General features: G+C 59.8%; 3 protein-coding genes and 1 long non-coding RNA gene across 23 annotated transcripts in view; 2 read left to right on the top strand and 2 right to left on the bottom strand.

Annotated features, from left to right (window-relative positions):
* Nucleotides 1-7,750, top strand: part of PC (pyruvate carboxylase) — a 112,117-nt gene extending 104,367 nt beyond the window's left edge. For all 6 annotated transcript variants that reach the window (XM_003828702.6, XM_003828701.7, XM_034933099.3 and 3 more), the window contains 11 exons: nucleotides 2,894-3,038; nucleotides 3,441-3,530; nucleotides 3,617-3,838; nucleotides 4,331-4,487; nucleotides 4,997-5,237; nucleotides 5,352-5,601; nucleotides 5,811-6,055; nucleotides 6,159-6,338; nucleotides 6,416-6,664; nucleotides 6,905-7,045; nucleotides 7,128-7,750. In XM_003828702.6, the coding sequence (XP_003828750.1) occupies nucleotides 2,894-3,038; nucleotides 3,441-3,530; nucleotides 3,617-3,838; nucleotides 4,331-4,487; nucleotides 4,997-5,237; nucleotides 5,352-5,601; nucleotides 5,811-6,055; nucleotides 6,159-6,338; nucleotides 6,416-6,664; nucleotides 6,905-7,045; nucleotides 7,128-7,376 (2,169 nt within the window). In that variant the 3' untranslated portion in view covers nucleotides 7,377-7,750. The remainder of the gene's footprint in view (nucleotides 1-2,893; nucleotides 3,039-3,440; nucleotides 3,531-3,616; nucleotides 3,839-4,330; nucleotides 4,488-4,996; nucleotides 5,238-5,351; nucleotides 5,602-5,810; nucleotides 6,056-6,158; nucleotides 6,339-6,415; nucleotides 6,665-6,904; nucleotides 7,046-7,127) is intronic.
* A 2,004-nt stretch (nucleotides 7,751-9,754) lies between these two features.
* RCE1 (Ras converting CAAX endopeptidase 1) lies at nucleotides 9,755-12,948 on the bottom strand. 4 transcript variants are annotated; one of them, XM_055094580.2, is made up of 8 exons: nucleotides 12,641-12,948; nucleotides 12,420-12,522; nucleotides 12,242-12,325; nucleotides 11,915-11,966; nucleotides 11,244-11,411; nucleotides 11,043-11,114; nucleotides 10,719-10,781; nucleotides 9,755-10,421 (listed from the first exon to the last, which is right to left on the bottom strand). In XM_055094580.2, exons 1-8 carry the CDS (start codon nucleotides 12,823-12,825, stop codon nucleotides 10,186-10,188), a joined length of 963 nt encoding a protein of 320 aa, XP_054950555.1. In that variant the 5' UTR covers nucleotides 12,826-12,948; the 3' UTR covers nucleotides 9,755-10,185. The 4 variants fall into 4 exon arrangements, with proteins under 4 accessions (XP_054950555.1, XP_034789003.1, XP_054950556.1 ...); XM_034933112.3 differs by having other exon boundaries at nucleotides 11,915-11,993; nucleotides 12,641-12,946; XM_055094581.2 differs by lacking the exon at nucleotides 10,719-10,781 and having other exon boundaries at nucleotides 11,915-11,993.
* Nucleotides 12,906-13,565, top strand: part of LOC134731244 (uncharacterized) — a 55,159-nt gene continuing 54,499 nt past the window's right edge. Inside the window, exon 1 of the long non-coding RNA XR_010113458.1 lies at nucleotides 12,906-12,954. This is a non-coding gene — a long non-coding RNA (uncharacterized LOC134731244). The remainder of the gene's footprint in view (nucleotides 12,955-13,565) is intronic.
* The window catches only part of TOP6BL (TOP6B like initiator of meiotic double strand breaks), a 98,693-nt gene continuing 98,079 nt past the window's right edge, over nucleotides 12,952-13,565 (bottom strand). For all 12 annotated transcript variants that reach the window (XM_063608587.1, XM_055094569.3, XM_055094570.3 and 9 more), the window contains 2 exons: nucleotides 13,207-13,427; nucleotides 12,952-13,107 (listed from right to left, as the gene is read on the bottom strand). In XM_063608587.1, the coding sequence (XP_063464657.1) occupies nucleotides 13,042-13,107; nucleotides 13,207-13,427 (287 nt within the window). In that variant the 3' untranslated portion in view covers nucleotides 12,952-13,041. The remainder of the gene's footprint in view (nucleotides 13,108-13,206; nucleotides 13,428-13,565) is intronic.

The following is a 13,565-nucleotide window of genomic DNA, read 5'->3' as shown; positions in this document are numbered from 1 at the left end:
AGTGGGAAGCTGTGCGTCCTCGCAGCGCCTGCGGCCCCTCCCTCCCGCTCTGTCGCCGCCGGGCCATTTCCCTGGAAGAGCGGCTCGGAACCAGCTCCTCTCAGAGAAAGGGCTCCCGGCGTGAGGTGGGGGAGGTTCTTTGCTTCCTGGTTGAGAAAGCTGAGGCTTCGGTGGCTCGGCGAGCCTGGTTTCCTTCCAGCTGTGCCCGCCACCACCAGTGGTCTGCCCAGTTGGGAAACAGAGGAAGTCACCACCTCCCCGTGTCTCCTGGTCCTTAAGCCACCTAAACCTCAGCCATCCTCCTTCTCCCTCCAGCCCTGATCCCCATGGGCCAGGTGGCAGGAAACTCGGGGAAACCCAAGATTGGAATTCTGATCCTGTCAGCACAGCAGTGTAGTCCTGGGCACGTTACCTGACCACTGAAAACAAGTTCCTCCTGTAGGCCAGGAGAGTTGGATGGTACATACTTAAGCATTTCCTAGGGGCGAGAGGGGAGGACAGCTGCAGCTTGTGAGGGGCTTACGGGCAGCCAGAAGCCATTCTGTCACCACTCACTGGGCCTCAGCTGTGGCGTTTGTAAAATGAGGGGGATTCAGTCCTGGTGCAGGTCAACTGTGATGTGCAGTGGCACCAGCTATGTCTTTGTTCCTCTTCTCCCCATCAAAAATGTTTTCCACCGGGTGCAGTGGCTCATGCCTGTAATCCCAGCAGTTTGGGAGGCCGAGGCAGGTGGATCACTTGAGGCCAGGAGTTCCAGACCAGCCTGGCCAACATGGTGAAACCCCATCTCTATTAAAAATACAAAAATTAGCCGGGCATGGTACCGCACGTCTGTTGGGATGAGGCATGAGAATCGCATTAACCAGGGAGCCACAGGTTGCAGTGAGCTGAGATTGTGCCACTGAATTCCAGCCTGGGCGACACACTTTGTCTCAAAAAAAAAGTTTTCATTCACTCTAAATATAGATGTTTACCAGCATCCACCATGGCCACCCAGTGCTGGGAGCTGGGTTCATCAGGAACCAGATGGGCCTGGTTCCTGCCCCCATAGAGCTTACAGTATGGAGGAGAGGATGGGCAACCCGACAGTCACAAAGGGGAGACTCAGTGGGGACCCTCCACATGACTCGGTGATGCAGAATGGTTATGACCTTCAGCGTGTGTCTGTGAACGCAAGGGTCCCAGCAACAGTGTGGGTCTGTGCTCAGCCCTGCCCGTGCGGGTTCCTCAGCGGCCTGCTGGAAAGGTGAGCATCAGCTCTGCCGAGGGTGTGAGGACAGGGCGAAGGCCTCCAAGGGTCCTTCTCACTCTGCGCGCTCGGGGCTCTTTGGATGGTTTCATTAGCTGCCTCCCTTCTCCAGTGCCATGCCTTGGCCCAGCTGAAATGTCAGCATCTCTTCAGGAGAGGCAGGGGCGAGGCTCAGGGGCAGACAGGCACAGCACTGCTGGCGGGGTCCCACTCTGTGGTGAGCACCTGACAGGCTGGTGGGGGAGGCACCCTTCCTGTCCAGGCCTCCAGGTAATAGGAGCCTAAGAGACGGCGAGCTCAGAGGAGTCTGGGTGGCCTTGAGTCCCTGTTGAAGGTGCCGACAGGGATCATGAATAAGTGACGCGTGGAGGTGTTTTCTTCGTGGTGGAAGCCAGGGCTGTCGCTACACAGCCACAGGCCATGCTTTCACAGGTCTTGGAGCACCTCTCACAGTGCTGGCTTGCATGTCCCCGTTTAAGTCATACTCACCCTGGCCCAGCCTCATGTTGTCACCCAGGCATTTAATGAGTGGAACCGAGGGCCCCTGTGCACAAAGCGCACTGACACATGCCTCAGGCAGCACCCTGCCCCCAAGGGTTCCCAGGCAGACAAGCAGAGGATGAAGCCGATGGGTGTGCTTGCCCACAGCGGGTTCCTCAGGGGACTGCTGGAAAGGTGAGCGTCAGCTCTGCCAAGGGTGTGAGGACAGGGCGAAGGCCCTTGAGAAGTTCAGGGAGAGCTTCCCAGGCAGGTGCAAAGGTGTGGAGCACGAGGCAAGTTTGATGTGGCTGGAGGTGGCCACAATGAGGAAGGCGGTGGAGGGTGTGGCCTGGAGATGGAGAAGAGGTCACAAGGTCCCAAAATGGCCGTGGTCGAATCCTCTGGCTTGACCAGTGGCATGGGAGGAGTGGGTGATGAGGGTGATGGGATGCAGGTTTTGGTAACTGGGGGGACAGTGGGGCACCCACTGGGCACAGGAGGACTGGGTGCATAGGCAGGAAGCTGGCCGTGGACTTGCTGAACTTATGCGAGGGGTGAACAAGGAAAGGCCCGGGAGGCAGTTGCACCTCTGGGTCTTGCCCTGGAGGCAGAGCCTGTCACTGGCGCCACAGCCCTGGGACGGGGCCTCCTGGGGAGCATGTGGTGTGTGAGGAGCTGGGGAGGAAGAGGACAGGAGAGCAAGATGGCTTGGAAGCCCAGGGAACGAGCAGCAAGGCGGGAGCATGCCCGCTGGACTCAGCTGGGAGGAGTGACTTAGTGAGAGTGCCAGAGTGTGGTCTGTTGCGGTCAAGGCCCTCTTTCGAGAAGCGTAGACGAGGGGCAAGGGTGACTGCTGTGGGCCACGCTGCTGGAGAAAAAGGCTGAGCCCTGTTCTAGGCTGCGGGGAGGCAGGAAGGGTGGCCTTCAGCACATGCTTTGGTGTAAACAAGTATGGAGGGAGCAGGCCCAGCCCGTGACAGCTTAGGGGGCTCTGCTGGAGTGAGGAGAGGGCTGAGGGACGGGGAAGTGCCCCTCTGCAGGGAGGCCCAGAAGCTGTGCTGGCCCAGGGCAGCACCTTCAGCCTTTTCTCTTTCAGCCTTTTCTTCTCTCCCTTCCCTGTCTGTGCTGCATGGTAACCCCCTCCCACCCGCCTCTGTCCTGCAGACCAACATCGCCTTCCTGCAGAATGTGCTCAACAACCAGCAGTTCCTGGCAGGCACTGTGGACACCCAGTTCATCGATGAGAACCCAGAGCTGTTCCAGCTGCGGCCTGCGCAGAACCGGGCCCAAAAGCTGTTGCACTACCTCGGTCTGGCTCGAGACTGCCCTGCCCTGCCCTCCCCTCCCCTCCGCTCTCCAATCTCTTGCTCCTACCTCCTTGCCACTCCCCATGACCAAAGAACTCCTTAGTGTCCCCTGCCCCTTACACCTGCCCTCATTCTGGCCCTGCGTCCTCTTGTCCTGCACCCTGCCATTCACCGCTCTCCTTGCTCCTGATCTGAGAGACCCCACCTTTCCATCCACGTGGTCCTCAAGAGGTCCCCACTGCCTGTACCCAGGAGGCCCTGGCTTTGGAGAGGACAGGGGCCAGCTGGAAGCCCGGGGATCCTGGAGGGATGTGTCCCTGTCCCTGAGCCCAGCCACTCTCACTGCTGCCCTCGACTCAGCCTCTGCCCAGCCCACCCTGACCCACTGCCCGCTTTCTCCCCAGGCCATGTCATGGTAAACGGTCCAACCACCCCGATTCCCGTCAAGGCCAGCCCCAGCCCCACGGACCCCATTGTCCCTGCAGTGCCCATAGGTAGGTGAGATCCATTCTGTCAACTCATGGGGGAGACAGGAGGTTGCCACCTGCAGGATGGGCACCAATGCCCCTGTCTACCCTAGGCCCGCCCCCGGCTGGTTTCAGAGACATCCTGCTGCGAGAGGGGCCTGAGGGCTTTGCTCGAGCTGTGCGGAACCACCCGGGGCTGCTGCTGATGGACACGACCTTCAGGGACGCCCACCAGTCACTGCTGGCCACTCGTGTGCGCACCCACGATCTCAAAAAGATCGCCCCCTATGTTGCCCACAACTTCAGCAAGCTCTTCAGCATGGAGAACTGGGGAGGTAGGCTGGCATGCTGCGCAGCGCCTGGTAGGAATGGGCGCCCGCTCTGTGGCCAGTCCCACAGGCTTAGGCCACTGGGGACAAGCTAGAGACGTTGACACGAAGAACACCAAAGAGGAAGGACCGAAGAAGGTACAGCGCCCTCTCCGGCCAGGCCTGGTGCCGGTACGAGGTTGCAGAGCTGAGACCAGGTGCATCCTGGGAGGCCCAGGGTCAGGAGGAGACACCTGCCTGTTAATTATAGCACAGAGAGGTAGAGGAGAAGATGGGATTATAAAGGGGGCATAGAAGGGACACAAATGAGCCTGGTCTCCCCCTTAGAGATCAGACAAGGGAAAAATCTGTGGGGGTTGGAGCAGGGAACACAGGTATGGCGAAGATGAGCAGGACCTGGTATTGGGGCCAGAGGCTTGTGCTGCAGAGCTAGCTCCAAGGCCTGGTGGAGTTCCCCAGGCACGCAGAGCTGATCTGGGCCTCTCGGTTCCTGTGCAGGAGCCACGTTTGACGTCGCCATGCGCTTCCTGTATGAGTGCCCCTGGCGGCGGCTGCAGGAGCTCCGGGAGCTCATCCCCAACATCCCTTTCCAGATGCTGCTGCGGGGGGCCAATGCTGTGGGCTACACCAACTACCCAGACAACGTGGTCTTCAAGTGAGCCTGGGGTGGGGTGGGCAGACGCTACCTGGTGTGGCCCAGAGGGTACCGAGCCATGTCGTGATGGCCTCTGTTCTCCACGGTCAGCCTGACACCAAGTCTCTCTGTGGCCACACGCAGCAGGGGCTGCTGTTTGGAAATATCGAGAAGTGTAAAATTGGAGTTGCAGAACCAGACAGGCTTCTAAATCACTCCCTCACTCCTGGGGCAGTGGAAGGTCTGAGACTTGCCTGGGTCACTCGGTGCAGGGCTGGGATTGGAACCCAGGCCTCAAGACTCCTTGCTCAGTACCCTCTTCCACAGCCTGCCACTGGCCTAGCTGATCCTCCAGGGCCTGGTCCACACTTGTGTGGCCACCCCCGGCCTGTGGATGCCACACCCCCTGCCAGGCCAGACCCTCAGATCTCATTCCCCAGGGGCCATAGAGTGGGTCAGGAAGGAGCCAGGGAAGACTGTTCAGAGGGAGGTGGGGTGGGGCTCAGCCCTGGGCTCTCTCACCCTTGCAGGTTCTGTGAAGTGGCCAAAGAGAATGGCATGGATGTCTTCCGTGTGTTTGACTCCCTCAACTACTTGCCCAACATGCTGCTGGGCATGGAGGCGGCAGGAAGTGCCGGAGGCGTGGTGGAGGCTGCCATCTCATACACGGGCGACGTGGCCGACCCCAGCCGCACCAAGTACTCACTGCAGTACTACATGGGCTTGGCCGAAGAGCTGGTGCGAGCTGGCACCCACATCCTGTGCATCAAGGTGCCTGGGCCACTTGTCCGTCCCTCCCTCTCTGCCCCGGCCATGTCCCCGCCACCCACAGGCACACATCCTGCCCTCTCTACCATCTCTCTCTCTCTCTCCCACTTCCCCCAGGACATGGCCGGGCTGCTGAAGCCCACGGCCTGCACCATGCTGGTCAGCTCCCTCCGGGACCGCTTCCCCGACCTCCCACTGCACATCCACACCCACGACACGTCAGGGGCAGGCGTGGCAGCCATGCTGGCCTGTGCCCAGGCTGGAGCTGATGTGGTGGATGTGGCAGCTGATTCCATGTCTGGGATGACTTCACAGCCCAGCATGGGGGCCCTGGTGGCCTGTACCAGAGGGACTCCCCTGGACACAGGTAGGAAGAACAGCAGCCCGTGGCCACACCCCTCTCAAAGCCGCAGCCACCACCAGTCCCAGTAGTGTTGGACCTGCCTAGGATCCAGATGCCCTGCTCTGGCCTTGCCGCCTTCTGTCACCTGAGTCAGACATGGGACCTGAGCTAGCCCTGGGTCCTGGAAGAGTCATACATTTCTAAGGCCTCCTCTGACTCTGGCCTCCCTGCAGAGGTGCCCATGGAGCGCGTGTTTGACTACAGCGAGTACTGGGAGGGGGCTCGGGGACTGTACGCGGCCTTCGACTGCACAGCCACCATGAAGTCTGGCAACTCGGACGTGTATGAAAATGAGATCCCAGGGGGCCAGTACACCAACCTGCACTTCCAGGCCCACAGCATGGGGCTCGGCTCCAAGTTCAAGGAGGTCAAGAAGGCCTATGTGGAGGCCAACCAGATGCTGGGCGATCTCATCAAGGTGAGCCCAGCCCGGCGCTCCTTACCTGACCCAGCCCTGCATGCACCTGCCACTGGCCTCCTTGAGGTGCCTGGCACCCTAACCTCCAGGGCCTTCTCCTCAGGTGACGCCCTCCTCCAAGATCGTGGGGGACCTGGCCCAGTTTATGGTGCATAATGGATTGAGCCGGGCAGAGGCCGAAGCTCAGGCGGAAGAGCTGTCCTTTCCCCGCTCTGTGGTGGAGTTCCTGCAGGGCTACATCGGTGTCCCCCATGGGGGGTTCCCCGAACCCTTTCGCTCTAAGGTAGGGAAGGCCCAGCATGGTGTGAGGGTGGGGGCTGGATGCAGGACTTGGGACTGACCCTCTGCTTTGCTCCCCAGGTACTGAAGGACCTGCCGAGGGTGGAGGGGCGGCCTGGAGCCTCCCTCCCTCCCCTGGATCTGCAGGCACTGGAGAAGGAGCTGGTAGACCGGCATGGGGAGGAGGTGACGCCGGAAGATGTGCTCTCAGCAGCTATGTACCCCGATGTGTTTGCCCACTTCAAGGACTTCACTGCCACCTTTGGCCCCCTGGATAGCCTGAATACTCGCCTCTTCCTGCAGGGACCCAAGATCGCAGAGGAGTTTGAGGTCAGTGGCTCTGGCGCTTCTCCACACTCCACCCTGGCCCCCTGCCCCAGAGCTCTGGAGTTTAGCTTGGCTGTCACCCAGCCTCGCAAGCTTTGGGAGCAGAAAGGACCCTTGAGACCGGGAGCTAGGCCTTTAGGAACGAGAAGCCAAGGCCCAGTGTGGGGACTTCCTATGGCCAGGGCCGGGGGACTGCTCTCCCACCTTGGCGTCCAGCTCTGAGTCTGCACACCCTCCCTGCAGGTGGAGCTGGAGCGGGGCAAGACGCTGCACATCAAAGCCCTGGCCGTGAGCGACCTGAACCGGGCCGGCCAGAGGCAGGTCTTCTTTGAGCTCAATGGGCAGCTGCGGTCCATCTTGGTCAAGGACACCCAGGCCATGAAGGTATTGTCTCCCCTAGGGCCAGCCAGGCGGTGGGGCTTGGCTGGGCCCAGGATCTCATGTCCCCTCTGCCCTGTGTCTTCAGGAGATGCACTTCCACCCCAAGGCCCTAAAGGACGTGAAGGGCCAGATCGGGGCGCCCATGCCTGGGAAGGTGATAGACATCAAAGTGGTGGCAGGGGCCAAGGTGGCCAAGGGCCAGCCCCTGTGTGTGCTCAGTGCCATGAAGATGGAGACTGTGGTGACCTCACCCATGGAGGGTACTGTCCGCAAGGTTCATGTGACCAAGGACATGACACTGGAAGGTGACGACCTCATCCTGGAGATCGAGTGATCTTGCCCCAGACCGGCAGCCTGGCCATCCCCAAGCCTTCAACAGAAGCTGTGCTGCCACGGCAGGCCCAGGCCAGCCAGTGCCCGAGGCCAGGAAGGCCGGGCCGTGGAGGTCCTGTCCACAGCTGGACAGGAGAGACACCGCCTGCGGCGGTTCATTCCTTTCAGCCATCGTCCTTTCCTCCGGCGGACAGCTGCTTACATGTTCATCTCTTGCCAAATAAGGGTCCCCTCCTCACTGGAGACTACAAGTGGTGGGTCAGGTGGTCCTAGGACCCAGGGGAGGTTTAGGGGTCCTATCTCCTGGGGGAAGGGGAGATCTAAGATGTCCCAGGTCCTGGGAAGTTTACTCAATAAAGCTGGCTTTCCCCTGCCCTCCATGCTGGATCCTGTGCAGCCCCCAGCCTGCACCACTTGGCAGTGGGGGGCTGCCTTTCAAGCTCCCCATGGGTGGGCAGGTCAGTTGTGTCATTCTCCTCAGAGGGTAGTGAGAATGACCATCGTGGCCCTGTTTTAAGTCACTATTGGGTGCCTACTGTGTATACTCCCCAAACAGGACTAGTAGTACTGAACTTGCTTGAGGGGTGGGGCCTGTTCTAAGTATTTAACATCTATTAACACAGGGAATTAACCTTCATTCTCTTATGGACACAGAAATCAAGTCACAGGAAGATTAAATAATTTGTCCAGGACTTCACAAGTAGTAAGAGAGAGAGATGAAACCCAGGCCGTTGGCAGACTCGCCTCCCAACCCCGCTGCTTTATTTTCTAAAACCCAAGGCCAGCGTCCCACCTCAGTTAGCAGGTAAATGCAAGCAGGTACTACCTTGTGGGCAGTGGGTAAGACCCTCAGGAATGGTGATCCGGGAGTCTTGTGTGTGCTCTGGATGTGAGAATGTTGGTGGGAGGTGAGGGGGAGCACTGGGTCCAGGGTCCAGGGTCTCAGGTTCTAACCCTGCCACTCCCCATGACCACCCCTCCAGACTCCTGCTCAGTTCCCTTTCCTGCAGCGGGGACAGTAACCCTGCCTGCACCACTGCCCTCCTGCCCACAGGTAGGGGGAGGATGGTGAAGGGAGCAGGAGGCTGGGCAGTTCCTGAGATGGAGGGGTGGGTGTGGGGAGGCCGATGCAGGAAATCAGCCTCTGGATAGGAAGCACCCAGCAGGCCTCTGCCCAGTGCTCCCAGAGCCAGTCCAACCTCTGGGATGGGCAACTCACAGTGGGCTTGAGCCTCTTCCTTTCTGGACCGCCATGTCCTAGATGTACCCCAGGAGGCAGATGACTGCGATTCTGCCCCTTCCATCCGGGTGGATGTTGTTGTCATGGCCAGCCTGCAGGCATCGTGGGGGAGTGACTGCACATCCTTTTCTTTCCCTCAGTGGCCAGCCTCAGAGAAGGGACCTTGGGACAACCTCCTTGATCGGGGAATGGGACCTAAAGGGCTTTCTTCCCTCCCCCGCCCCCCCTGCCCCCCACCCCGGAGATGGAGTCTCGCTCTGTCACCCAGGCTGGAGTACAGTGGTGTGATTTTGGCTCACTGGAATCTGTGCCTCCCAGGTTCAAGTGATTCTCCTGCCTTAGCCTCCTGCCACCATACCCGGCCTATGCCCGGCTAATTTTTTGTATTTTTAGTAGAGACGGGGTTTCACCATGTTGGTCAGGCTGGTCTCGGACTCCTGACCTCAAGTAATCCAGGGCTAATACTCTTTCAGGAATCTACTTTTAAAAGAGCACAGGCAGGGAAACGAGAGCCCTTCCAAAAATGATGGAGAGCAGGCAGAACACTTGCAGGTGCCGAGAAGGACCCTGGAGTCACTGTGTTGCTTGGCAAAGTCCCCACTGCCCTCAGGGCTGCAGCCTGTGTTCTGGGTTCCTCTGGGGCAGAGGTCAGAGGTGGAGAGAACCAGAAAAGCCTCTACTTATGGTGACTCAGGGACCTATTATTTCCTCTTGTGAAAAACAAGACTGGCAGACTGTGGAGGTCCTGGCAGAGGCTTCAGGCCAGTCATCTTCCCCTCAGAGGAGATACGTCGGAGGCTCCATCGCTGAGGTCAGGGCCAGGGCCATGGTTCCCACTCCCTGACCCGTCAGCCAAGGCACAGGCCCCAGGATGAGCTGGGCTCACACCTGGTACCCGCAGTCTCAGAGCCAACCACACTAGGACTTTGGGGCATGGCTCAAGAAGGAGGAAGCCACAGGCTCCCAGCAACCAGAGCTCCCAGCCCATCCTGTACTCCAGGGAACTACCCGCCTGGATGCACCGCCCAGATGTCAGTGTTCAAGGTAGCTGGGACAGGTGGTGGGCACACTCCCAAGAGCTGCCTAGAGTCTTCACACAAGATCCCAAATAGACCGATTCCCAAAGGCCCAAGGCCATGTTACCCAAGTTAAATCTCTTTAATATCCCAATACAAAGTATTGATGCAAAAAGACAATGAGAAAACCCAGGAAGTTGGGGGGTGGGGGGTGGGGAGAGGTTTTATAAATAAAAAACCCCGAGCAGCTTTTCAGAGGCAGAGGAGCTAAGAGAAGCAGCAGTCCAAAGTGAGGAAGGGAGTGTGTAGCTCCTGGGACCTGCCCCTTGTCCCCTCACTCACAGCTGCTCGTAAACACCCCTTTCAAAAGGGGCTGCACCCTTTGGATATCTGCTTCTTTCTCTTGGTCCCTGGGATGCAACTAGCTCTGGCTTCAATCCCCTACAAAAATTCCTGAGATCTCGGGGACCCCAGCCAGCCCTTCCCCTGCAGTACCCCTTGGTGGGGAGGGCTGGGGAGCCGGTGAGAGTTCATAGTGTATCCAGGAGCATAGGTCAGGAGCACAGGGGAGCCTCTGAGTCCCCTGCCCGCTCCAAAAGCACACAAAGGGGAAGGCTGCCGTAGAGCTTGGGGTCCGTGAGGGGCTGGAGCAGAAGCAGGAAGAGTCCCACACCCAGGGCATAGCCTGCCAGCAGGGGCCGCCTCTGCGGGTGCTCCAAGGCCGCGCAAACAGCTGGGAAACCCATGTAATTGCAGAAGGAATGGCAGAGAACTGGCCCAATCAGGTGTCCTGGGGAAAAGAGACAGCAGCTCAGGGAGCAGCCCTACCACCTCCTCTGGCCCTTCCAGGGCTAGTGACCCTCATCCCCTGAAACAGGAGATCAAGATCCCACTACCCCAGCCATCCACCCACACACCACGGCCTCTGCTCCTTTCCACCTCTCAGACCTCACCAGGCTGAGGGCCCTGGCTCAGCCTGTCTCAAGGACTGGAGTAGAAGAACTTTTGTTCCTAGAACAAACAGTATTCCCATTCTCCCACCCGCTCCTGTGGGCCCCCAGGGACCCATGAGGGACTGAGGACCAACCTGTGCGGATGAAGAGGAAAGCAGTGTAGGCACCGAAGACAGCTGTGTAGGAGAACTGGAACGCTGGAGACGGGGAGGCCGCGAGTGACCACACCTGCACGCCCTTCCTGCCCCCGCACTACATACCCATCAGCCAAAGACCGACCATCCCCTCCCTCCGGGGCAGTAGCTGCCTGCCCCACCACCTACAGCTGTCCTGCACCCCAACTCCCACGGTCAGTGGCCTCTCCAATACCGTGGCCCTCAGTTCCCAATTCCTTCTCCAGAGTGGCCATTAGCGACATCATCATACACCCTAACCCAGGCCAGCTAGCCAGGACTCACCAGCAGACAAGAAGATGTTCCCCACGCTGCTCTGGCGGAAACGCAGCTGCTCAATAATATGGTGAAAATGGGCTGGGAAAAAGGTGACAATCACATCACAGTCATTCCTCCCAGCCTCCCTTCTAGGACTGCCCCTCACCTCAAGCCCCCTTCTGAGCTCTCATGCTGAAAACACACCAGGACTAATCTGGCCAGACTCACCAACTCCAAAAAAGAGCGGGCAGGTGAACACAGCAGGGCCCAGGCCCATGCACGGTGCTAACATGGGCAGCATACAGGCCCGGAACACCAGCTCCTCTGTCAGCGGGGCGATCACTTGGTTCCGCAGCCAACGCATGTCTGTGAGGCAGCGGGCCCAGGAGCGGGGGGCTGCAGAGGGAATTCAGGACAAGCTGTGAGTGACAGGCTGTCAGACAGTGAGACCCCAGAGGCTCCAAGGGCTCCTCTCCCACAACTTTACCCTGGCCAAACTCAGGTTAGGCATCAATACTCCTGAGGACGGGGGTGTGGACCCAACATAAACCCAATGTCTTGAGATGACCTGAAGGGAAGGCATTAGCTGAGGCAGGGCATCCTGGAAGTAAACTCTGGAGACACCAAAATTTAAGCAAGACTAGCTCTGGTTGGGGAAGCAGGGAACAGTGCTCTCTGATCCACACCAAATGCTGCTGGGGGTTCCCAGGGAACTCCTTGGACGTTGGCAATCAACCCTTAGAGGCCACCTAGCTCTATGTTTCCATTTTACTGATGAGAAAACACACCCAGAGAGATGACATTTCACGTGTCCAGATCACACCCTGAGCCCGCTGACTCCCTGCCCCAATGTCCTGGACTGCCTGTGCCTACTTTTCCCTTCAGCCTTTAAGACTCACCCAGGACAACCTTCAGCCCATCTGCCAGGTCACAAGGGCAATCCATAGAGAGCTGCATCAGTGGGCCCAGGAAAAGAATCTGAGAGCAAGAAAACACTTTCACCATAACCCACCGCTTTTGCCCAGACCTTTGCCCATGCTCCCTGAGACTCCAAGCTTGAAATCCTCTCAGCCACGATTTCCAGACCATGCATACCGGAGGACCCTGGGGCCATCTCAAAAGTCCTGTCTCCCATCAACCAAAAACCAAAAACAAGAGGAGTCCACGGCACTGCCCATCAGGCTGATAACAAAGACCAGAAGAAAAAATACAGCAGGAGCACTCACCATGGTCAGCAACAGGGGCAGCAGCGCCGCTGGGAAAATGCCCTCCAGCCTGAAGCCCATCAGGGTGAGCAGAGATGTGCCTGGCTGAGCCACAGGAAAGGGGGCATCAGTTTTGCTTCCTCCCCTAAAGACCCCTGAGCTCTCACCGCCATTGCCCTTTGCCCCGCCTCCTTCGCACCTGGATGCCTGTGAGTTCCCTCCAGAGCAGCACGCACAGAGGTGAGAGACTGGACACCACCAGGACGCTGGTGAAGCGTCGCTTGATGACGGCGGGATGGTCCCTACGGAGGGGACAGTAAGTTCAGGGGGCCCGCGGCTGCCCATGAGCACGGACCCGCCCCCGGCTCGCCCAAGCTCCGCCCGCAGGGCGCGGATTCCGGCCGCGCGCAGCCCCCGCACCTGGGCAGTTCGCTCTTCCAGACGTAGAGGCTGCCCACGTAGGAGCAGGCGAGGCTGAGGCAGGAGAACACTGACACCCAGCAGCACAGCCCGGGGCCCGGGCCCCCCAGCGCCGCCGACTCGGGCGGCCGCTCCGGCCGCGACACCGACAGCAGTCGCAGCCCATCCCCGCCCAGCGCCGCCATTGCGCCCTGACCCGCGGCGCGCACCAGTGACGCAGTCCCAGGGAGGTGTGGGTGACGTCAGGCCGCGGTGCGGCTCCACGCCCCGCCCCGCCCGGGCCCGACGCGGAAGCAGACGCGGAAGAGGACTTGGTGAGCGCGGGGCAGCTTTATTAAACCACGGGATAACGGCTGCCCGCAGCCTCCGGATCGGTGGGCGCTTGCGGAAGGGGACCCGGCTCAGGGCCCAGGGCTGGGACTCAGCCACTCTGACAGGTTGGAGACCTCCTGCAGCCACAGCACGTCCTGCGGGAACAAGGGGGCCCGGGGTGAGGACCTCTCAGCAGCGGCCCGTGGCGTGCACCTCCTGCTGAGCCCTTCCCTGCGCGGCCCTCGCCCAGTTACCTCCAGGCGGCTCCTGAGGCTCGCCCTGCCCGGCGCCAGGGCCCTGCCGTGAGCCTCGCGGTCCTCCCTTCCTCTAGGAGTGAGGGGGGCCGCGGTGGCCTCCGGGCGGCGCGGGGCGGCCTCTGAAGGGCTCGGGGCCCTGGCGGAGCGCAGAGATCGCATCTCCTCTATGCGGGGGCTGCCCCTCTTGAGCCTCTTGTTTTCTGCTTGCCCGCTGGTATCTAGGAGAAAACAAGCCTCTTCATCTTACTTTCATGGCCCTGTGCTAGGAGCACCCTTGGGCAAGGGGAAGCCTGGGAGAACGGGCGCCGAGGGGCTCTTCCCACCGCATCCCTGTCAGCAGGTCCCATCCACACCAA

The sequence above is a fragment of the Pan paniscus genome, chromosome 9 (assembly GCF_029289425.2).
Source record: "Pan paniscus chromosome 9, NHGRI_mPanPan1-v2.0_pri, whole genome shotgun sequence".
In the NCBI taxonomy this organism is placed as follows: Eukaryota; Metazoa; Chordata; class Mammalia; order Primates; family Hominidae; genus Pan; species Pan paniscus.
This window is presented reverse-complemented; position numbering and strand designations above follow the sequence as displayed.